General features: G+C 40.5%; 1 protein-coding gene across 1 annotated transcript in view; it reads right to left on the bottom strand.

Annotated features, from left to right (window-relative positions):
* Positions 1 to 24,697, bottom strand: part of kcnn2 (potassium calcium-activated channel subfamily N member 2) — a 118,279-nt gene that overhangs the window by 20,269 nt on the left and 73,313 nt on the right. The window contains exons 4-6 of the mRNA XM_063069166.1: positions 17,015 to 17,156; positions 13,955 to 14,065; positions 2,142 to 2,269 (exon numbers count right to left, since the gene is read on the bottom strand). Of these exons, the coding sequence (XP_062925236.1) occupies positions 2,142 to 2,269; positions 13,955 to 14,065; positions 17,015 to 17,156 (381 nt within the window). The remainder of the gene's footprint in view (positions 1 to 2,141; positions 2,270 to 13,954; positions 14,066 to 17,014; positions 17,157 to 24,697) is intronic.

Below are 24,697 nucleotides of genomic sequence, written 5' to 3'. Positions count from 1 at the left end.
TTCAAACTGCATTGCAAATGGCATTCTGTGATCAGCAGGGGGTGCAGTTGGTGGGACATGGATTGGTGGAGTACAGGCTGCTTTTTGAAGGTGGAGGTTCAGGTCAGCAGGCCAGTGGGTGACAGCAAGTGGGACAAGGGTCACATCACTTCACTTGTCCTTATTTCAGTTTGCTAAGCTTTGTAAGCTATTCTGGATGCATTCTGATCTGCAATGGGGCAGACAAACATGGACTGAGGGAGCACTCTGCTGAACACATCTACTTCCAGTCACCATTATTCCCTTGAGTAATTCCCACTCGGATAACTAACTTTTAGGTCCTTCTATACAATTCAACATAAAATCGAATAACATCAGCTGTGAATCATGTGCTTCTTACAGCCTTCTACAGTCAGAGTATAACAATTTCAGATGATTATCATGGTCACCGTTTTGTCACACAGCCGGTATTGGTATTGATTCTGCAAAGGACACTTACAGATCTCTAAACTATACCTGCTTTTAAAAGAAAGCAGCCTATTTTCACCTTGTACAATCATCCCTTCTCCTGTATGGCAGCACATCAGGGTTGTATATGGTGACATACATGTACTTTGATAAATTTATTTTGGACTTTGATTTTTTTGTAGATGTGTGCAGTTACTTTCTTATTTAACTAACTTTAAGTGACAATCCTTCAGTGCCAGTAACTCAATATTATCAGCTGAATCATCACGAATAGGTTGAATTTCCCCAGCCCTTACTAGCTGTTAGTGGAATTTGTTAAATTACATGAATATAATATTAATTTTATTGCAGAACTGGTTCTTTGTTTATTTTATAGATTCTTCACAGGGAAGTTTAGCTGCAAGAGCAAAATAAAGTAGATAAAATCAGAATTGGGCCAACATTTTGTCTTTCTCATCTTTTTAAGATTAACCATTTACAGCAAATCATGGCAAATGAATTTCACTTATCACAGATTAGATCATGGTTTCTGATCAGTTTCCATGGAGGTGGTCAAACCATTAGATTCACAATGATAATACCTCTTTCTTGCATGCATAGGGATTGAAAAATCATTGGGATACAACACACATAACTTACTTTCGAGCTCTAGTTTCATTTTGTAGAAATACAAAAAGACAAACAAAAAGAAATTAAATGTAAAATAAGGCACACCATAAAACAATGCATAAAATAATATCAATCTGACAATAGTTTCACTCTCTTTAGAACAGACTAGGGTTTAAGCAAATAATCTGCAATCAATTTAACCCTTTGAAAAATAAAGGTTGCTGTGATGAAACCAGCCTTTTTCATCGGCCAATTTTATAAACTAAAATAGAATGAAATAATGTAATTTTGAACAGTAGAAAAAGTACTAAAATACTACTTTAATATTAACAATTAACAAAAGGCTCAACAAGCCAACAGAAATTTACATCAGAATAATAAATATGCAAAGAAATTATTTTATACCATCTCTGGATTTTTTTTTACAAATGCTACCGCAATATTCAAAGGGTTAAATAAGGGAACTAACATAAAATCGACCTAACACTAGAAAGTAAAAGACACATGTATCATTTTTCAAAAATTCCCCAGTACATAGAAAAGCATTATTTAATAGCAAGTTTGCATACAAGGGAACCCCAAAGAAACAATTAGAATTTTTTATCTGGGCTCTCATGGGTGCAGTTCTGTAATCCTTGCTGGAAAGAGAGCATAAATCGAAAATAGAGCTCTACACCCACTTCAGGCACCCTTGCTCCCCGCTGGGAGTGCACAATCACAGATTACCACATATCCTTAAGAATCCATTATCAAAACAAAAAATACAAAAGGAGCAAGATTTAAATACAGTAAAGACTGTTATCATGAAGAATTAGTCACTTAGAGTTTAAAATACTACTTTAACATTAACAATTAATTGTGAGAAAAACATTTCATTTAAAAACAAAACACATATGATAAACACATATAGCACTAATGATAAAAACAACTACAGATAAAAGTCCTCTTTCTTTTTCTTACAATTGATTTGTATGAAGGGATAGACATTCATTTTACCCATGTTTTTACCTAAACTAGTGATGATAAGCATTTTACTCTGCAGTTTTGCAAAGTTAAACCATTGGTAAAATATGAACAATACTCACTGATGGATGGCTTGCAAGAATTTGCGTTGATGTTTCCTTACTTTTGCATGGTCAATTTTTTTCACCAATTTTGTGTTTTTGTATATTAACCACGTTTCCCTGAGAACATTGGCAGCTGCATTTTTCACCTATAAGTGGAAGTTCAGAGTCATTTTCTGTGCATATCTGAGTACAGCTTGTTTTTTTAAAATACTAAGGATTTAAATAAATGAGCAGAACATCAGTATTCTAGGTTTCTTCAATCCAAATAACATTTGTGCCTGCCATTTAACATAACATCCAATATTAAGGCACTATTGGGCAGATTTGATTATAACCTGCTTAAGTGAAATCAAACTCCATTACTAACAGTTTGTAATTATAGTTTCTATTAAAATGGAACTCTAAATTTGCATACAATTAATTGATATGGTAGCTTGTATACAATTTTGGATCCTTGAAATGTAGCTACTCATAACTCCTCATCACTGATACTAGAATCCAGAAACTTTTAAATAACTACTTCGTTACCAGACTTTACCAAGCAACTTAAATTCAGAAACTTTAAATATTGAAAATGAGAATCAACATTTTATAAGACATAAGCATATTACAAAGCAAGAACCTGAAGTTAACAGGCATCTCATAAATCATTTAAAATTAATTTTGTTACTAAAGATATAGCAACTACATTGTCCGCAACAATGACTTCAGGCTAGAGGTACGATCAAAATAATAGTGTGCCTAATAGCATGGAAAATTGAAGAGGACAGGCCCCAATTAAGCACAATGCCATTCATTTTGTTAACACTGAATGTGCAAGTGATGATAAGTGATAGATACTATACCTAAATGATGGCTTTAAACTGACTCAGCCATAAAAGCTAATTTTTTCTACAATACTGTGCAACAGTTTTATATATTGATATTGCTACTGAGCTAATACAAAGCTAAGTACTCTTATTTCTGTTTCCCAGCCACCTTCCTGTTTTAATCAATATACAGAACAGTGCAAAAATCTTAGGCACCCTAGCTATATATGTGTGCCTAAGGCTTTTGCACAGTACTGTATATAACTGGATTTCAATCTTTTAATGACTTTATAAACATTAATAAACTGTTACAAGTGTTGTGTCTCATATCTTCAAGTTCCAGAACATGCTAAACATTAGAAATGTTTTAAGCAACACACATAAAAGCTGCTGGTGAACGCAGCAGGCCAGGCAGCATCTCGAGAAAGAGGTACAGTCGACGTTTCAGGTCCTGACGAAGGATCTCGGCCCGAAACATCGACTGTACCTCTTCCTATAGATGCTGCCTGGCCTGCTGCGTTCACAAGCAACTTTGATGTGTGTTGCTTGAAATTCCAGCATCTGCAGATTTCCTCGTGTCTGCGTTTTTAGAAATGTTTTGATGCTTATTAACTTTCCCATTCTAATTTCATCTTTCCTCTCTGCTTTAATCACCTATCTTCTCTCCCATTACTTTTCTGCCAGTGGGTGACACAGCATTCAATTTTACCTACTCTAATTTAGACTTCCTCTCCGGCCTATTAATTTCACAATTCTTCAGCCTGGCTTGTTAAGAAAACTGACTCCTGCTCCCTCAGTCAGGTTCTAATTGCTTGTGACTGCAATGTGCATCATCTGCAAATGTTACTGCACTTACGTACCTCAGCTGCTCTGGCAGCACCTACCATCAGCATAAATACCAGCAGGCTCAAAGGAATACAACTTCTCCTCAAGCCACACATTATACTCACCTGAAAATAAATCACTACTCCATCTTCACAGGGCCTTAATGCTGGAAGTAACCCCACCACCACCCACTCTACAGCTTTGTGGATAGACCTTCCCAGAGCCATTCAGAAAGATGGTCCATTTATTTAAGGTAATTAGGAAGGGTCAATAAACACTCTCCTTCCCACCAAAAGCCCACATACATTAACAGAATAGAGAGGGAAAAAAAAGTGTCAATTGCTTCAAATACCTTTCTCTCACTTGGCACTTATCGATTGAAAGAATATAAAGCACAACTCTTGTTGTCCTAACTGCATTCTCAGTAAAGCAACCAGCACAATCAAAGATGCAACCCATCCAAGGTGTTCTCTCTCCTAACCCCTCCTATCATGCAAAAGATATAAAAGCTGGAAAGCACACTTCACCAGGCTCGGGTACAGATTCTATCCCACAGCTATAACAAATTGAACAGCTCCTTAGTACTCTTGACCTCAGTCTACCTCGTTATGACCTTGCACCTTACCATCAGCCTGCTCTCTCTGTAATTGTAATGTGTAAAGAATTAATCTGTATGAACAGTGTCCAGGCAAGCTTTTCACTGTGACAATAATAGAAAAATTTAGCAACTCTAATTAATAGAAGACGTGGTCCTGCTGCATCAAATTGCGGCCTAAATTTCCAGAGTCACTCCATTTTCTTGTGAACGAGGTAAACACTGTCTTTAAGTTGTACAGCACAGCGATGGCCTCTTCAGCCAACCATTCACAAACTAGGGAAAATCTGCAGATGCCAGAAATCCAAGCAACGCACACAAAATGCTGGAGGAACTCAGCGGGCCAGGCAGCAACTATGGAAAAGAGCACAGTCGACGTTTCGGGCCGAGACCCTTCAGCCGGACTGGAGAAAAAGAAGAGATGAGGAGTCAGAGTTAGGAGGTGTTGGGGGGGGGGAAGGGAGAAGCATAAGGGGACAGGTGAAACTGGGAGGTGGGGAGAGGTGAAATAAAGAGCTGGGAAGTTGATTGGAAAAAGAGCTGGAGAAGGGGGAATCTAATAGGAGAGGACAGAAGGCCATGGAAGAAAGTAAAAGGTGGAAGAGCACCAGAGGGAGGCAATGGGCAGGAAGGGTGAGAGAGGGAAAAGGGGATGGGGAGGTCAAGAAATCGATGTTCATGCCATCAGGTTGGCGGCTACCTAGACAGGATATGTCCCAGGGCAATCAATGTGACTGGGTGCCTTGGTAGAGAAATGCCCTGCAGCCTGTGGTGGACTAGCGGCACGGCGCTGAACTGAACTGAAGTGAATACTCCTGGTTTGATGTTTGATATTCTCTGCGTTGCTCGCTCGATTTTTGCCATTTGCACAATTTGGTCCTCTTTTGCCTGATGAGTGTCTCACGTTTTCTTGAACAGGTTTGCTGGTGTCACTTTGTTTCACGGTTTTCTGCAGCAGGACAAATCTCAGAGTTGTATTCTGCATAATAAACGTACTTTGAATCTTTGAACACCTCACATTTTTCCCAGTTAATTTTCACCTACTACACCTTGGTACACTTTCCTAGTTCATCTAGATCTGGTTTTAATCTTGGATAATCTAAATCACTGTCCACAATACCACCAATTTTGGTGTCATCCACAAGCTTATAAACCATGTTAACATTGTTATTCACAATCATTGCTTCAGATGAGAAGCAACAATAGACCCAGCACTGATTCTTGTGGCTCATCACTGGTCACAAGAATCCAACAGGAATAACAACCCTCCACCCCTTTCCACTAAGCCAATTTTGTATCTAACTGGCTATCTCATATGATTTCATGTGACTTAACCTTCCAGGCTACCCAATCAGGTGGGACCTTGTCAAAAGTGTTGCTGAAGTCCACGTAGACAGCATCTAATGCCCTACCCTCGTCAATCTTCTTAGTTACCTCTTCAGGAAATTTGTGAGACACCTTACCAAATTTGAGAGACTGAAATAAAATGTTCCATTCCACTAAATATTTTTAGTGCTGTTAAAAAAAACATCAAATTCTACTGCAGGGTTGACAATAAAACTGAGGTGTTTTGGATACGACAAACAATTATATTGATTACCACTGTCTCAGAATACCGACAACACTTAACACCTCCACATTTTCCTGAGCTCTGTCACTGGCTGACTGATGTAGAAAATGTTTACAGGACCTCAGAGAGCAAACAGTACAAATAAGCTTTCTAAGTACAAGTAAGAAATGCCCTATGGTACTCCAAGCTAATATTGAAGGATTATGTTTTGAAGCTACTCACAGAAAAAAGGCCAATAAATGGGTTTATTTTCCAGATTAGTGCCCCTGCTCTCTGTTGTAACCTTGATGTTCCTTCTGTATATCCACCATTATTCAGTTTAATATTTTCTTCCATCCATTGATCCTGCTGTTATTAATTTGTGATGAACAAATCTGAAATGCATTCAGCATATCCTAGAAACCTAGGGTGAATGAGCCATCAGTGTAGTTCCCTATGCCTGTTCTGGCGAAAGCAGTTCTACTTTGTTACATGCCTGCATTTTGTGCATTATCCTAAAAGTCGTTTATCTTCATCCATTTTCCTTTTAATATTATTTATGGAATTGGCTTTTAGTCCCTTTCCAGTTCGATTGTTTTAAATGTCAATAACCAGAAAAAAATCCTCTTCTCCCTTCTAGTTCTTTTGCCAATAGTTTGAAAGGTAACCCCTCATTAGTTGTTTGCTTACTAAAGGGAATAACGTGTGTCTGCTCCAAAAAGGCTTACATCATCTTGAGACATTGTAAGGCCACCTCCTAACCTTCTCTCCTTCAATGGCATTTTGTTTTTGTATTTAGAGTCAGATTTAATTTAACTCAAAAAACAACTAATCACTATACATATAGAGCACCTCTGACTTCTGATGGAAGGAAGATTGGGAGTAAAATCACAGACAAAGATACTCTGTTTTAAAACTGTACTGAAGAAGTGTCACTATCATTTCTTGGGATTGAGATGGTTGTGTTCCAATAATCACAACCACTGAGTATGCAAGAATGTCCTTACCATTATGAAGCATCCTCCTTCTATTTGATTATATCCGGATCCTTGGTCAAATGCTGACCAGAACACATTCTCACTTAATGTGTTTGAACTGATGCCATAATGAAATATTCCAACAGAAATGGTGGCATGGTAGCATAGTGGGTAGTATAACGCTTTACAGTTAAGGAGACACAGGTTCAATTCCTGCCACTGCTTGTACGGAGTTTGTACGTTCTCCCCGTGACCGCGGGGGTCTTCGCTGGGTGCTCCCACAGACCAAAGACATACCAGTCGGTAAGTTAATTGGTCATTGTAAATTGTCCCATGATTAGGTGAGGGTTAAACTGGGGGATTGCTGGGTGGCATAGCTCAGACGGCCAGAAGAGTCTACTCCAAGTTGTATCTCGATAAATAAATCAATCAAAATTGAACATCAGGGGGTGGGCTATTGGTTAAAGAAAGCTGCTCAACAGGAATACGTGAGATACTTCCTGTCAATTTACTGCTGATGATTGATGGTAAGTTTTTTTTTGGAGGTAAGTTGATTTTTTTTCCCCTTTGTAAATAGGACAGACTTAGGCAATTTTATATTTTGTCAGAGCAGGGTACATTTGTGTGAGGAATCTATAAAATTTAGTTTTCATCACTTCCTATGATTCTTCATACATTTTTCTACACACTGTAGTTACAGATGACAGCTAATGTCATCAATAAATTTAAGAATCAAGATTCAAAGAACATTTACTATCAAAAAATTTTGTAAATTATACACCCTGAGATTTGTTTGCTTACAGGCAGCCACAAAGCAAGAAACCTGAAGAAACCAATTAAAAAAGTGAAAGACCATAACCACTGTAGCCCCAGCCCTTGATCTCAAGGCATCATATAAACGGGACAAAAAGACTGCGAAAATTGCAGAGATGACAGCCGCCAGATCAGTTCACAGCTTCACTGCCACAGGGAGGAATGAGTCGCGGGAGAGTGATGCTGTTTATAGTTCTTCTCAGTTTATTTTTGCAGCTGGCAACATAAAGGCACCAACAAGCTCTGCATTCAAGTAGAGAACTCGGCTTTTGATGCAGTAGCTCTATTTGGAGTGATGTTGGTTAAGGAATACACAAAAAATCCGAAACAGAATTGTACTGGAAATACTCAACAGGTCAGGCACATCTGCAAAGAGAGAAAGCAGGTCTGTGGAGTAATTCCTGCACTCTCTGTTTTTATTTCAGATTTTCAACATCTGCAGTATTTTGCTCAGGGAATAAACATCTTCAGTATCACAGCCAGAAACTTAATCAAATTAACAATCTTTGCCTTTTTCAAGGCAGGGATATATTACCAACAAATAAATTTTCACATTACTTCAAGCATTATACTCCAGGAAGGTTCTTCTTCTTCTCTTCTTTGGTTATCCATCGAAATCTGATGACAACATCCACTCCTTTAATGATAAGATCTTTGATGACTATGCAGTCCTATCCTGGACCCACAAGCTCTATTGCAGGTGGGACGTGTATATGTGGTAGTGGTGGCAACCATGGCTGTATTTCTCCTGGCTCCCTTCTGCTGTCTTCTGGTTGTTCTTTCCATCTCCGGAATACGAACCCCGACCATACACAGCTGTCGCCAAGTGGTACGGTCAGCAGCAACCTCCTCCAGGTCCTCGGGTCTGATCTTGCATTTCCTTAAAGCATTCTTCATCTGAACCTTATAGCGCTTCTTCGGCCCTCCAGCTGAGTGTCGACCATGATGTAGTTGGACGTATAACATTCTGCGGGGTAGCCAACATGGGGGCATCCTTATCACATGCCCCAGCCACTGCAGCTGACGCTGGGTGATCATGGCCTCAATACTTCTGCAGTTGGTCTTTACAAGTATTTCAGTGCGAGGCACCCGCTCACGCCAGGTAATTCCCAGGATGCGCTGGAGGCAGCTTATGTGGAAGTGCTCCAAGTACTTGATGTTACGGCTTTAGGTTACCCAAGCTTCACAGCTATAAAGGAGGGTGGTGACACAGACCGTTTGGTATACAGCGACCTTTGTGGAGGGACGAAAGCTCCTGTTCTGAAAGACTCTACGCCGAATTCTCCCAAAGGCAGCTGATGCCTGTTTAATGCGGCTCTGGATATCGTTGTCAATGCCGCTATCCTCAGAGAGAATGTTGCCCAGGTATTTGAAAGATGGCACTACTGACAGCTTTTCATCAACAGTGAAGGCAGGTAGAGTGGGTGGGTGACTGGTACTCCATTGGTAAACCACTTCTGTCTTGGTGGTATCGACAGTCAGTCCCATCCTGCTGTATGCTCTCACCACCACAGCAAGAACAGTCTGAAGATCCTCCACAGTATGGGCCACAAGAGCACAGTCGTCTGCATACTGCAGCTCCAGGACCCGCTCTCTATGGAGTTTGGTGGTTGCGTAGAGCCTCCTGATGTCAAAGAGGTTACCATCTAATCTGATGTCCACTGCCACACCGCTGCTGTTTTCAATCTCGCTGTGGAGAAGCTTGGTAACACACAAGAGGAAAATGTTAAAGAGCACTGGTGCTAGCACACACCCCTGCCTCACCCCTGTGCGTACAAAGAAGGGCTTGGACTCTTGTTATCCTAAGGTCAGCCGAGCAGTCATCCCATTCTGGAAACTGGTGGAGGATGTTAACAAACTTATTGGGTCAGCCAAACCTACAGAGGACATCCCATAAGAGCTCTCTTTGCACAGTGTCGAATACTTTGGAGAGGTCGACAAAGGCCATAAACAGGTCCTGATGTTGCTGCCAGGCTGTGAAGATCATGCCGATCGTGCTCCTGTTCTTCCTAAATCCACACTGTGATTCAGGCAGCACTGACTCGGTGATGTTGCTGATGAGTCTCTGAAGCAACACCTTAGCCAGGACCTTTCCAGCAACAGAAAGAAGTGATATGCCCCTACTATTGCCACAGATGGCCTTGTCACCCTTGTTCTTATAAATGACAACAATGTTTGCATTTCTCCATTGCTGTGGGATGTTCTCATCGGTCCAGGCCTTGGTGATGTACTGGTAGAGGGTGTGCATACACGTGTACCCTCCGTTCTTCAGTAACTCAGCGGGGATATTGTCAGTGCCAGGGGACTTGTTGTTCTTAAGGGAATGAACAACTGATAGAACCTCCTGGAAGGTTGGTGGTAGACTGAGGTCGTGGATAGGAGGAAGTTCAGGCAGTTCGTCCAGGATGGTGGGGTCTGCGTCAGAGTTCTGATTAAGCAGGGTGTTAAAATGCTCAGCCCACCTCAGCAGAATGGTATTCTGATTCTTCAGAAGTGTTAGACCATCTGCTGTTTTCAGAGGAGTAACACATCGATTTATTGGGCCGTAGATGGTTTTGACAGCATTGTAAAAATTATGCATGTCATTATTATTGGCAAAGGACTGGATTTCATGTGTCATTTCAGTCCACCACTCATTTTGTATGGCCTGTATTACCTTTGGCACTTTCCTCCAAGCTGCTTGCCAATGCTGCCTGACGGTGGTGGATGAAGGGTTGTCTAAAGTTGCCTGGTGTACTTTGTGCATGTCCTTAAGCAAGTTGTGGATAGTGTCTGAGTTATCGTCAAACCAATCTTTGTGGTTCCTGCTCTCACGGCCGATGGATTGGGCTGCTGCCTCATAGAGCGCAGTGCTGATATGGGTCCACTGTTGTTCCATGGTATTTTCTGAGCTCAGACAAGGTTCCAACTCCCTTAGTTTCTCAGCTAGGATGTGTCGAAACTCACTTTTTGCTTCTGTGTTTCTCAGGCAGTTGCAATTTAGCCGCTTTTTATTGGGTTTTTGCAGCCGCAAGGGGGGACGCACTTTCATATGGAGCTTGGCCACAATCATACGGTGGTCAGTCCAGCACTCTGCACCTCTCATGGCACGGGTGATGAGAACATCCTTGATGTCACTATGTCTCACAATGATGAAGTCGATCATGTGCCAATGTTTAGAGCGAGGGTGCATCCACGAGGTCTTATATTTTGCCTTTTGCTGGAAGATGGTGTTGGTTATGGTAAGGTTATGCATAGAGCAAAGAGTAAGTAGCCTCATGTCATTTGCACTCACCTTGCCAATACCATGCCTACCTAGCACTCCACTTCATATTCTGTTGTTCTCTCCCAGACTAGCGTTGAAGTCCCCAAGCAAAAGGATCTTATCATTCTTAGGGATCCGGCAAAGAGCTTCATCCAATGTCTGATAAAAGTATTCCTTGGCCTCGTTCTCAGTTGGCAAAGTTAGTGCACAGGCACTGAGAAGCTTGGCATAATGTTTCTTTGCCAGGGGGATATGGAGGGTCATTAGTCTTTCACTAATGCCAACAGGTGTTTCTGTCAGACTTGGTAGAAAGGTGTTCTTGATGGCCAATTCTACTCCATGGAGATGTTGTCCACCTGGGGGGGGAAACCTTTCCAGGAGAAGGTGTAACCCATCCCTTCCTCTGTTAAAGAGCCTTCATCCAGGAGCCTGGTCTCACTCAGGGCAGCAACGTTGACGTTGTAGCGTCTCAGCTCAGCAGCGATCAAGGCTGTTCTCCGGTGAGGTCTGTCAGAGATGCCATACGAGTCCAGGAGAGTCCTTACATTCCATGTTGCCAGTTTTAGGTTGTATTGTTTCTTATTACACACAACGCACACAAAATGTTGTAGGAACTCAGCAGGTCAGGCAACATCTATGATAAAGAGTAAACAGTTGACGTTTTGGGTTGAGACCTGACAAAGGGCCTTGGCACAACAGGGGAGCTCAAGCCAGAACACCAGTTTGCAGGGCACCTTGCTCTGCACAGGGACTAGAGAAAAGCAATTTCCTTGCTATGTCTCAGAAGGCTCAGACTACTACACCACACTGTAACAGATTAGTACATGCTTGAATTATTCGTGCTGAGTTGTGGGCCCTGAGAGACACGCACTGGTTATTCCTGTTAAAGTGGCCACAGCCTTCAACTTCTACTCTGCAGGTTTCTACAAGACTTTGCAGTTGCTTCCTCACAGACCCTTCAAGAGGACCACAACCTTTTTGTAGGGTTTGGAGGCCTGCGTGCCTCAATGACCCGGAGAGCATGTCGGCTGGAGTCAGGGCTTTATGCTTTGGCTCTTGGTAGGGTCACCCATGCCAAACAAGTCAAAGAGTTGAGGCCAGGCTAAGAGGTGGTCACCGTTCCTCCAGGTTTGGGAGTCCAGCTCAGGGCTAACAAAGTTGACTAGTAAAACAAAACCGTTATGGAAACAGCAATGAAGAATCCTTCTGCATCTGAGTGTGATGGTATTTCTGGGTCTCTACCTGCAGCCTGCATGACAGACAGTAGTGAAAACTGAGCTATACTGACACGATGAAAGAAGCCCTGAACATCACCAGAGATGGAGGATCTTCATTGCTACCCTGAAGGCCAGCAGGGTAAGGGGCAGATGGCTCCTCAGAAATCCTTCAAGAGGCTTACTTCTAAAGGGTGTGATATGCTTCAGCTTCATCATGGATAACGCCAACCGCACTGAAAGGACACTTGAATTTTGTACTTTGACTGTATTTTGGCGAGTACCGAGCCTGACAGATGGTGCTCAAGGAAGCATGGAGTACAAAACCCCAGAGCAGCGTGCAGTTTTCATCAATCTAAAGGTTCAATGACAAAATTCTGAACCCCACTTGGTAAAGGAATCCAATCTAGGAAAGCATGCACAGGATTTTTTTTCCTTTGAAGAAAGCACCATCTCCTTCATTGAGTTCTGGTTCCATTCTGCTAATATGCAGTGGGTTTGTAACCACAAATATGTTTTCCCAAATCTGCATGAGACACCCAGATAACTACCATTGATGTTCCCTCTCCAGTTTATTCGATCTCCAAGCTGCTGGCAGATGAAGGACAAAAGATTCCCAGTAGGTCTGGCTCATGACAACAATGAAGATGCAGTCAATGAGGCACTAGAGCACCCCAAACAAAGCCACTTCTCTATAACTGAAATGTGCTGACCAAGCCATTTTTGAAGCCTTGACCATTGCTCCAATATATGCCTGGTCCTGCAAAATCAGAGCCCTTGCCTGACTCGACTACTGTCACTACACACCTCGTCACTCCATCACATTCCCTCCCATCCTTGACCACCCATGCTATACTTTTCTCCCTGCTTAACCCCAGGGATGACAGATTCAGAAAGCATCTAGGCACCATAACACAGAGAGAGTTGGCCAAGAGCATCTCACAGCACATGTCCCTGCAGTCTGCCCACCTTTAGTGAAGCTACAAGTTAAAATCTTTCAAACCAGTAAAAACTCTTAGTGGCATGTGAATGTTTTATTCCATGGTAGAGTGTTAGCTTTCCAAGCATGCACTCACCCAAAAATATTTGACAGACACCACATTCCGACCTACAGCAACTATGCCTTTTGAATAAAAAGGTACACGTTAATGTGAAAAATGGAGAGGCAATGGATTGACTGGTTTCTGATATAAATCAGTTTCCTAACCAATTGAAAAGGTCCTCACTACCCCCTCTGCCCCAGCACAGAGGGAATTATAAACCACCCTCTCCATACAACTAAACCGAATCTTCTTCATTCCTTAAAAGAATGTTCATCATTTTCCTTGCCAATCTGATTACTTCACTGTATTTAAATTATGTGAATAAACATGCAGCACGGTGACAGAAATTGCTTGTACAAAGTACCATCAGAATTCTAAAGCATGAGAAACACCGAAACAGAGGCATCAATAGGCATCAATCTCTTCAAATTGACTTCCTCCCCACCCCCCCATTTGACAATGGACATTGATATGCTGGAACTCAAAGGTCAAGGGTTCATTTTACTATCAAAGTACTTGTGTCAAATACAACTCTGAGATTTACCTTCTTCAGATAGCCATGAAATACAGAAAAACCATGGAAGATAAATTAGTTGAAAGAAGACATCACCCCCACCCCCGCATGGAAAAGAAAAAGAAACAAAACTCACAAACCCCAAAAGCCCCCAACCCCTCCCTTGCACAAACACTACCAGATCAACAAGAAATATTCTTTTAATGGAAACACTAAATTTTGGTTAAATTTGAAAAACAACGGCTTACTCGTTTTGACAGTTGTGTATCCATCATAAAATTATGCACATGTTTTTCTGCTTTGGTAAGCTCCAGCTTTCGGGCAACCACAGCTACAACCAGTGCAGTGCAGCCAGCACCCTATAAGTAAAAAGAATTAAAAAACATAATCAATTCCTGGTGTTATTTCAGTTAAAAAATGTTTTTGCATCCACCACGATTGCAAGTGCATCATGGAGGTAGTCAATGAGCAGTAAGAGATCAGGGTGACAGGCCAGTGGCCCGGCATGTGATCCTTTCCTCTGAGAAACAGGAAATGAATCCAGGCCACAATTATGAACCCAGTTGTAAAGTTGCTTTGGGATCTTTGACCTGGTTTCTACTTGTCCTGCGATCTCAGGACAAAACGACACACAAATCAGCACAACATGCATCACAAGCAAACTCAACTGAGATTGCAAAAGCAATCAAAATAGAATTTAGTGCAAGAACAGCAGAACTGTTGGGAGTACTTGGCCAATCTGACTTGGGAGTGTTTTGTGCCCGATACATAAGAGCACCCTTGCTCCCACAGTTGAAATTTTTCACTATATATTTTTTTAAAATCTGTCAAAATAAATATAAAATTTTACTTCTTCATAAGATTTTGGAGTCATTTGTTAGCATTACCCACCCTGGCTGCTTATCAGCTAATTGGCTTGCTGCAGAGCAGTGAAGAGAAACCACATTGTTCTAGGTAGACTTTATATCTGGGCCAGACAGGATAAGTATGGCAATTATTTTTTTATAAAGTGGTGTTAGTCACCAACTGGATTTTATGACAATTCAGTAAATTCATAGTTACTACTAATAGCTTTAAAAAATATCCAAATGAATTTAATCTCCTCAGTTGCCATGTACAATGCCTCTCAAAATTGAATTGCCTCATTCTAATGCATGAAGTAGTTCAAACAATTACTCTACTACACCCTGTTTTGAAGGACAGCATACTATTTATATATGGTACAATAGAGTGGGAATAGCATGTCTCTTTTTCTGTCTGGGCACAAATCATCTGGATATAATACCGAGAAAAGTCTACTCTGGTTAAGAAATTGATAACAATTTGCTTGAAGTTCTATCCACACTATGCCTAGCAAGGGCAGACTTTTATCGTCACCTTTCAGTCCGTCCAGCCTCTCTCAGGGAAATCAGAAAGGAGATCATTCTGGAGCCACTTGATTCTCCTTCCGTTTAAGTGTTTGGATTTGTGAGCCCTCTGCTCAACTTTCCCCACTAAATTCTGCTTAGATCAGGAAGACAAAAAAATTCCCTTCACAGATTCTACATTTTTCAATGCTAATTATGTTAAGGATCGGCAGCTGTCCTTCTGAAAAATAGTATTATTAAAATATAGAGCTGATCATTAAAAATAGCAAATTGCCAAGTGATGCTTACATTGTGCATTTTTATCATTGAGAATATGTACGATGAAAGACAATATGAAATAAAAAAAGAGACACTAACGTTGTCCATGTTGGATAAAATAAAGCATTTCAGCTCCCTTGCATGCAGTCAAATGCATTCATGAGATCTTGATGCTTTTAGCTGTACAACATTACAGAATGTCTTAAGGCATTTAAAACTAGACATTAAAGCTAAAAAGTCAGCAGATATAGACTATTTTTAGAAAAAAAATCATGGCTAATGCAGAAGAGTCATTTTATTTTCAATACTTCAAATAGCTACTGACTTGAAACCTACAAAAATATAAAAGTATATAAAAATACACTTCAGCACAGTAATGAATCACCAAATCATCATTATTTAGGACATCAATGCTGACATATCACATACCTTATCTTCAATTATAATTTACAGCCAAAATGATGCCACACCTAGTGGTATTTACAATCACTGCAAATGATTCAGCAAATAGATACAATGCCAAATTTGTAATTAAAATATGGAATTCCAGAAGTAGCTGACAAATTGTGCTTGAGCTGTGAAAATAACACCTCTTTGTCTGCTTTGATACTGAAATCCAGTGAAAAGCACAAACTTGGTCTATTGACACATTAGATTCAAACTGAACTTATCACAGAAAGTCCTGGCCCAAAACATTAATCATCCCTTTGACTCCACGGATGGGAGAATTAGAAGGAATGTGTCAGTGTTACTGGAATGTCAGAGTCCTGGATAATGTGGGTTAGGCTGTGGGGAGGCAGCCAGTACTCTAAGGGAGGGACGGGCCCTGCAGTGGTTAAAAGCAAACACAGGTCCCAGTCCAGTGCAGAACCAGAGAGACTTTGATCTCTTTGGACAAGTCAATTCTGGCGACCCAGAACCTGTTTTAATTTCCTGTAGGGTGCAGCAACATGAGATGAAGATAAACGCTCTGAGATCAATCGCATACAGCCAAATGCACTCTCAAGGTAGAGCAAGTCCCCTCAAAACTCATACCTCTTGAAAGAAGTGAAACAGTCCTGAAGTGGTCACATCTGAGAACCCCACCCACACAATACACCCAAAGTGAAATTAATCATAAAAGGCAGAACATACAATATGCAGGACCAACACCAGAGGCCTCTTTTCTCTAGTTCCAAGTTGTAAAGCTATCATTGTTGGAACCGGGGCAGCTACTGTAAGTTCACGGAAACATGGTTTGTGTAACCAGTGCAAATCATTTTGTTAGGAGTGCCAGAGAATGCGAGCAAAGGGAGATGCTTTCTCATAGCAATGTTTTCCTGAAGGTGGAGCAAAGCACTTCACCTGCTTCCATAATCAGGTGAGTATTTTGCGGAGTTAAACCAGTTGTCTACTTTATTCCCTCTGAGTCATCTTCTCTTCCTTGAATGACCCACCGGACAATGCTGTGACCAAAACTGAAATTCTCCTTGCCTACGAACAATCTTAATTATTATTGCTCTGTGTTGCTGCCAGTAACTCAGCAGATTGTGTCTCAAAGCCTACGATGTTTGTAATAATGATACTCATATTATAAATTGCCTTCCACCTGAAACCGGATGGATCCTGTCACCACTCCCAAAACAATAACCAACTGTCCTTTCAGTACGTCACTGTAATGGGTTACTGAAGTACAGAACTTACCATAATCCCTGTGAGTAGGCAAACTCCTTTCCCACAATATGTATGTGGCACCATATCACCGTACCCAATGGAAAGGAAGGTGATAGATATAAGCCACATTGCTCCAAGAAAATTGCTTGTGACATCCTGGCTGTCGTGATATCTGCAAACCAATTAGAACATCATTACATAATTGATTGTAGTTTCACTTCTCTTGCGTGCAAAGTATAAGATCTTTGTTCCTTGTATTTATTTGTACCACTGCCTTTTTAAAAGAGATAACGATGATGTAATTAAATATTTCAATCAAAATTTGACTTGAGATATTGTGAACTTGAATCAAGCGAAGAAAATATACATCATAGTGGAATTATGGTGTATGTGATCCATAATAGTAGTTCAACAGAAGTTACAAAAATATATATAACAGAACTAAAATGAACCAAAAGGAATAGCTGAATATAGACATTTCAGCCTTCTGGTTCATAAATATTTGGTAATAGAAGTTTTGGAGAGATTGTGTATTTTATGTCATTTACATCCTCTATTATTGAAGCAAAATTTTAAACTTCTGTTGAAATAAGATCAACTAAGGAAACACAATTAACATTCAGAGCAATCATCAAAAGCCATAAATGCCCGAGTCATCAGGTAAAGCTATAAATTCAATGTACATGGCAGGTAATAGTAAAATATTAATGCTTGTTAATGTACTAGAAATTCATAAACACAAGAGATTCTGCAGATGTTGGAAATCAAAAGCAACACACACAAAATCCTGGAGGAACTGAGCAGGTCAGGCAGCTCTATAGAAAAGAGTAAACAGTCCATGTTTCTGTCCAAGACCCTTCTTCAGGACTGAAAGGGAAGGGAGTGGGGGGAGATGCCTGAATGAAAAGGTGGGTGGAGGGGAGGGAGACTCGCTGGAAGGTGATAGATGAAGCCAGTGGGTGGAAAAGGTCAAGGGTTGGAGAAGAAAGAATCTGATTAAGGAGAGTGGAGAATAGAAAGGGAAAAGGAAGGGGACCCTGGCTCTGAAGACGTTTTTTAAATATTTCACATGATTGCAATAGTATCAATGTCTCCAAAAGATTAGCAAAATTAATGAACTAAGAAATCAATTTCTTTTCACAACATTTAGAGTATTTGTTAAATCCAAAGGTATCAGGTGAAAAATAAAAAAGAGGAAAGGTACGTCGCATCTGGAGTTTCTCCGGTTAGCAGACAATTTCCCTCCACGCCTCTGACCTAGTGGGGAACCACGTACGAGCCAAGTTACAGCAGTGGTTTGCCACTGTCTTCACCAGCTCGTAAACCAGCATGGATGGAAAGCGTGCAGGGGAGCCGGCTGGATTCGAACTCGGGACCTTTCATCCCGAAGCCTGGCACTGATGCCACTATGCCACCAGCTGGGTCAAGCAAGAAATAAAAAGAAAGAAATAAAAAGAGTATTTCAAAACTGCTTGAATTAATATGGTCAGTATCAGTATTAATATAGACAATATTAGCTGAATTATATATGGAATATTAGCATTAGTTTATCCAATCTTGCACTAGAATACTAGCCTATAGACTGCAATGTGTAATGCTCACTTACAAAAAAAAATGATGCCCTCAAAGGTGACCAGAAGTCAGGCACGACGTCCACCAAACTTTGCAAGCTCAAATAAGAAAGATGAGTTCTCTACCCATGCATAAACAATTTCCATTCTGGTCTCTAGTGTTCCAGTTGTGGTCTGCAATGTCCGCAAGCACCCAGAGGCCTCCACTCACCGTCTCCTGCACCACCAGTCTGACGTCAAGAGGCCTGTGGCCCTGTGGTTAGGGCTCCCCAGCGTTCTGTATTCTGCTGCCCCGTTCTTTAATTCTTTTCTTTTCAAAATCACTACCCTCTATTAACCAATCAATATGGCTTAGGAAGGTGACATTACAGCAATTTGTAATTAGATACCAAAACTTAATAAAATGGACAAAAACAAGTTGTGATAAACAAATATTGTGTCACAGGGAGGCTTCTCAAGAGCCTTACAGTTACGGACTGCTCCTGTTGAGGATTCACACTTCTCTTTGTTACAGATTTGGATTAACATTTTCAATGTCATCACATATAATTGAGCAAAACTTTGTGTACCCACTTCACCAGCTTCTAATCAATAGTTACAGGTCTCCTTTACCTGGTGTATCCATTTTCCCTTCCAGTTAAGAATTTTCAGCCAAATGAGAAGGTTCTAGAGCCAAGGAATTGTGCAGTGGTATTTACTGCAGAGACCATCATGCCAATTTAGCGTAAAGTAAATCAGTCAATCCTATACTCTAGCTCTTTCCCTGGGGCCTAAGTTTACATCCCCTAAAGTATCAGCCCAGTTATTTTTCAAAGCGATGACTGATTTTGCTCCTGTCACCCTCTCTGGTGGTGTATTCCATGCTCACTTGCTGTGTGAAAAAGACTTTTCATCTGTCACCTATGGGGGTTTCCCCAACCATTCTTAACACACGCCTTCTGGCTCCCTGACTTTTCAGCCAATAAGAATAGTTTCTCTTTACTTGCATTGTCCAATCCCTTTTATACCTTGAACATGCCTATGAAATCACCACCTTATCTATTCAGTTCTGACAAAAATATCTCCATCAGTACAGGAATACCACAGGGCTGTGTGCCTAGCCCTCTGCTCTATTCACTTTACAGCCAAGTACAGCTCTAACACTATATACAAGTTTGCTGATGATGTCACTGCCGTAGGCTGTATCAAAGGGGGTGATGAATCAGTGGAGTGGTGTAATAACAACAACCTCTCACTCAATGTCAATAAGACCAAAGAACTGATTGTAGACTTCAGGAGAGGGAAACCGGGGGCCCATGAGCCAGTACTCATCAGAGGTTCAGAGGTGGTGAGGGTCAGTAACTTTAAATTCCTGGGTGTCACTATCTCAGAGGGCCTGTTCTGCACCCATCATATAAATATAATTGCAAAGAAAGCATGATAGTACCTCTACTTCCTCAACGGACTGCAGAGACTTGGCATGTCATCAAAATCCTTGGCAAACTTCTATAGATGTGTGGTGGGAAGTGTCCTGACTGGCTGCATTACGGCCTGTTATGGGAACACCAATGCCTTTGAACGGAAAATCCTACAAAAGGTAGTGGATTCAGCCCAGTACATCATGGGTAAAACCCTCCCAACCATTCTCATCTACATGAAACACTGCCATAGAGGAGCAGCATCCATCATCAAAGATCCTCACCACCCAGGCCATGCTCTTTTCTTGCCACTGCCTTCAGGTAGAAGGTACAGGAGCCTTAGGACTCAGACCACCAAGTTCAAGAGTAGTTACTACTGCTCAACCATCAGGCTCTTGAACAAAAGGGGATATCTACACTCATTCTACTTCTGGTGTTCCCACAACTGATGGTCGCACTTTAAGGTCTCTTTATCTTGTTATTTCATGCTCTTTCATTTCATGTTATTTCCAATATTTTTCCAAAAGAGGGCAAGGCCAGAACATATGAGTCAAAGAAGCTACCTCAGATTGACATCTATCACAGACAGGACTTATATGAGAGTAAAAACGAGCTAGTTTATCTTTAGACATGTGGGCCCTATACACCACATTAAATTGTATCAACGCATGTATAGTACATATAGAGGAAAAGTTAACTAACTGGAAAATGTTCTCCTATTTCTCTATAGGTAAGAGAAGTTGAACTTCCCTTTCCCAGTCATTCTTAATTTTATCAGATATATCTGGCTGTATTTTCATAATCATATTATAAATAGTTGCTATAAAACCCTTCTGATAAGGGTTTAAACCTAAAATTTTTTCCGTGATATCAGTTGGATTTGAAGTCAGAAAAGTAGGTAGCGTAGTATTTTAAAAGTTTCTAATTTGAATTTAAGATTTTATTACTGGGCAATTAATATCTGATACTTAATATTTTGGACACAGGATTTGGATACAATTCCAAGTCCACAAGATTCAAGATTCAAGATTCAAAAACTTTATTGTCATTCTAATGGTACATCAGCTCTGCAGGGCAGAATGAGACAGCGTTTCTCAGGAGCAGTGCAATCATAACATAACAAACGCAACACTAAATAATAAACATAACAATAAACAGTAAAACACAACAGCCACATGTCAGTTAAAATCAAGTGATAATTGTCCAAGTTAAAAGTGTCCAAAGCAGAGTCAGGTAGAGCAGCTGTTTAGCAGTCTGACTGCCTGTGAGAGGAAGCTGTTTAGTAGCCTTGTGGTTTTAGTTTTGATGCTCAAGACCTTGAATGTAAATCTGTACAAGGGTTTTCATTGGTTTCTATTTTAGGGACTTCGCTTCCCTTTGTTCTTTCTAAATTGAATAAACAAATGGTTAATCCAATAATTAAATATACATTACAAATATGTTTTCAATTTTGTAAAATTTTTGGTTTGAACAAATTTATTTTATCAAGCCCTATTATATCTCAATTTTTCCAACCCTCTGTTATGAATCAAGCCTTAACAACAGGAATTCTGCAGATGCTGGAAATTCAAGCAACACACATCAAAGTTGCTGGTGAACGCAGCAGGCCAGGCAGCATCTATAGGAAGAGGCGCAGTCGACGTTTCAGGCCGAGACCCTTCGTCAGGACTAACAGTCCTGACGAAGGGTCTCGGCCTGAAACGTCGACTGCGCCTCTTCCTATAGATGCTGCCTGGCCTGCTGCGTTCACCAGCAACTTTGATGTGTGTTGCTTGAATCAAGCCTTTTTGGCATGGAAAATGAAGGGTATAACATGTTTTCGTGACTTATTCTTGGATAACTGTTTCGTGTCTTTTGAACACTTGTCTAATAAGTATAATTTGCCCAGATCCCATTTTTTTTAGATACTTACAAATTAGAAACTTTTAAAATACTACACTACCTACTTTTCTGACTTCATTTCATGTTATTTCATACTCGTTATTTATTGCTGTTTATTTATATTTGCATTTGCACAGTTTGTCGCATAGATCCTGTTTACAGTTACTGTTTTATAGATTTGCCAAGTATGCCCGCAGGAAAATTAATCTCAGGGTTGTATGTGGTGACGTATATGTACTCTGATAATAAATTTTATTTTGAAATTTGAACTTCAGTGCTGCCTATCAACACCATTAATTTCAATTCCGAAAACAAGCTAATATGTGCTACTTTATCAAAAACCTTATGTTAAATTCATCACACATCATCAACAATTCCGCTCTCATCATAACCTCTATTGTTATCCTATCAAATGCTGTCAGTTTAACGATAATTTGCCTTTCATTAAGCATGTCAACCTTGACTCGTTAATGCACACATCTTCATGACAATTAATTTTGCCCTTGACTGTATACAGCAATTTCCCTGCCACTGAATTTGAAATTATTCGGCCACAGTTGCTGGTTTATCTTTACATTCTTTTTGAACATCAACGAAACATTACCAATCCTTCAGTTCTCTGCCACAATCTTGGTTTCTAAGGAATTCCTGACGAGCTGTTTTCTTAAAGAAGAAAACAAAAGGCATGAGAAGGTGAAAATCCATGGTAATTGTAGTTTACAGTTGGTTATTCTGAGACAGTGGCAATTTCTGAGCATGTGCAGACACTCAAGGGAACTTCTGAATCAGAACTCTGGCAGAACCTTGGCAGCTTTGAATCTCAGTTGGTGGCTGTCTCATGTCTTGGTCAGAAAGTTACAGGTTCAAGAATCCGCCCTCAGAACAGAGCACATGTCTTAGCTAAAGCTCCAGCGCAGCACTGGGGCAGAGATATTGAACTGAGATGCCTGCCTGCCTGCATAAAAGATCCAGTAGCACTACTTGAAATTCATACAGGCCATTTCGGGTGAACATGTATTCCCCCAGCAACATCATCAAACCTTCTGTGCCATCAAATAGCTAATTGCATGTGTTGTACACAGACTCAATGGGCAGAATGGCCTAATTCTGTGCCTTTGTCATGTTTCTTTCATTCAGCAGTGACTAAACTTCAAACAAACTTAGTTGTCTGCAAAATGCTCTGTCTGTAGTGGTTTAGAAGCCTCTTCTTGTTACTATCATCACAGAGAAGCTGCAGAGCCTGAAACTTAAATGCAACAACTTAGGAACAGCTTCTCCCCCTCCGCCATCAGATTTCTGATCTGTCCATAAATATTCCTTCTTTTTGCACTGTTTATTTATTTGTGCAGTCTATAGATTTTTTATGTTGCTGCAAAACAATAAATTTCACGCCATGTGTCACGGTAACAAATCTGATTTTGATTCTGAAAGAATCCTTCAAGATGGAACATTTTAGAAGAAACACCAGTCGTGGCCAAAGCTCTAACAAATTCAAAATTATTGCCTTGCCCAAATTGAAATACATCAGAATCAGTTGGTTAATAGTTCAAATAATTAGGCAGCAAACAGTTCAGTCTCAGTTATATCAGGTGATTATTCTACTCTTGGATTTGAACAATTAAAGAGCAAAAAGCATACACTGAGCAATAAAAGGTGGCTTTAGTCCCTTTATACAACAAGTGACTGCTTCATTGCAACAAATCTCAAGCTTTCCTCAATTCTGATTAACGGTCTTTGAACTGAAGCATCAACTCTCACTCTCTCTCTCTCTCTTTCCCTCTTTGCCCACACACAGGGCTGCCTAATCTGCATGATATTTTCAGCATTTTAAATTTTTATTTCACACTTCTACAGTCTCCAGTTTTTAGCTTTTGAAAACTACTTGTTTCACCATGGTCATATCTAAAACTGCTTTACCATTACCATCTACGAGGAGTGCCGCCACAAGAAAGCAGCATCCATCACAGCAAGAGAAAATTTGCAGATGCTGTGAATCCAAGCAACACGCACAAAGTGCTGGAGGAACTCAGCCAGGCAGCGTTTATGGAAAAGAGTAAACAGTCGCCATTTCGGGCCGAGACCCTTCTTCAGGTCTCAGACCAAAACATTGACTGTTTACTCTTTTCCAAGGATGCTGCCTGGCCGCTGAGTTCCTATAGCATTCTGTGTATGTTATCTATCATCAAACACTCCCATTATTCAAGCCATGTTCTCGTCTCGCTGCTGCATCAGGAAGGGGGTGAAAGAGCCTTATGTTCCACACCACCGAGTTCAGGAACAATTCAAACATCAGGCTCCTGAACCAGCATGGGTAACTTCATTCAACTCAACTCTGAACTGATTCTACAACCTATTGACTCACTTTCAAGGACTCCACAACTCCTGCTCTCAGAATTATTTATTCACTATTTATTAATTATTATTATTATTATTGTATTTGCATTTTATGTCTTCTTTTGCACATTGGTTGTTAGTCTTCATTTGAGTGTAGTTTTTAATTGATTCTATTGTATTTCTTAATTCTACTGTGAACACCTGCAAGGAAATGAATCTCAAGGTAATATATGGTGACATATAAGTATTTTGATAATAAATTAACTTTGAACTTTGTATCAACCCTAATTATGCAACTTATGCTTTTATTGTGTTCAGTCCTTCTATATTTATGCAAACAAACTCCTCCCCTACTACAACCATCAGATTTCCATATTCTTCCTGCCTCTTGCTCATTCTAGTTTCCTTCATTCCAGATTTGGCTGCACTATCACCCACTCTTCTTACCCTCTTGACACTTGTGCTTATACTTCCTTCCAAGATGGAAAGATTCATTGAACTGCACACCCGAGAATGCAGCTACAGCTGTG

This window comes from Mobula hypostoma, chromosome 16, assembly GCF_963921235.1.
Source record: "Mobula hypostoma chromosome 16, sMobHyp1.1, whole genome shotgun sequence".
NCBI lineage: Eukaryota > Metazoa > Chordata > Chondrichthyes > Myliobatiformes > Myliobatidae > Mobula > Mobula hypostoma.
Note: the sequence above shows the minus strand (reverse complement) of the source record. Positions and strands in the feature narration are given on the sequence as shown.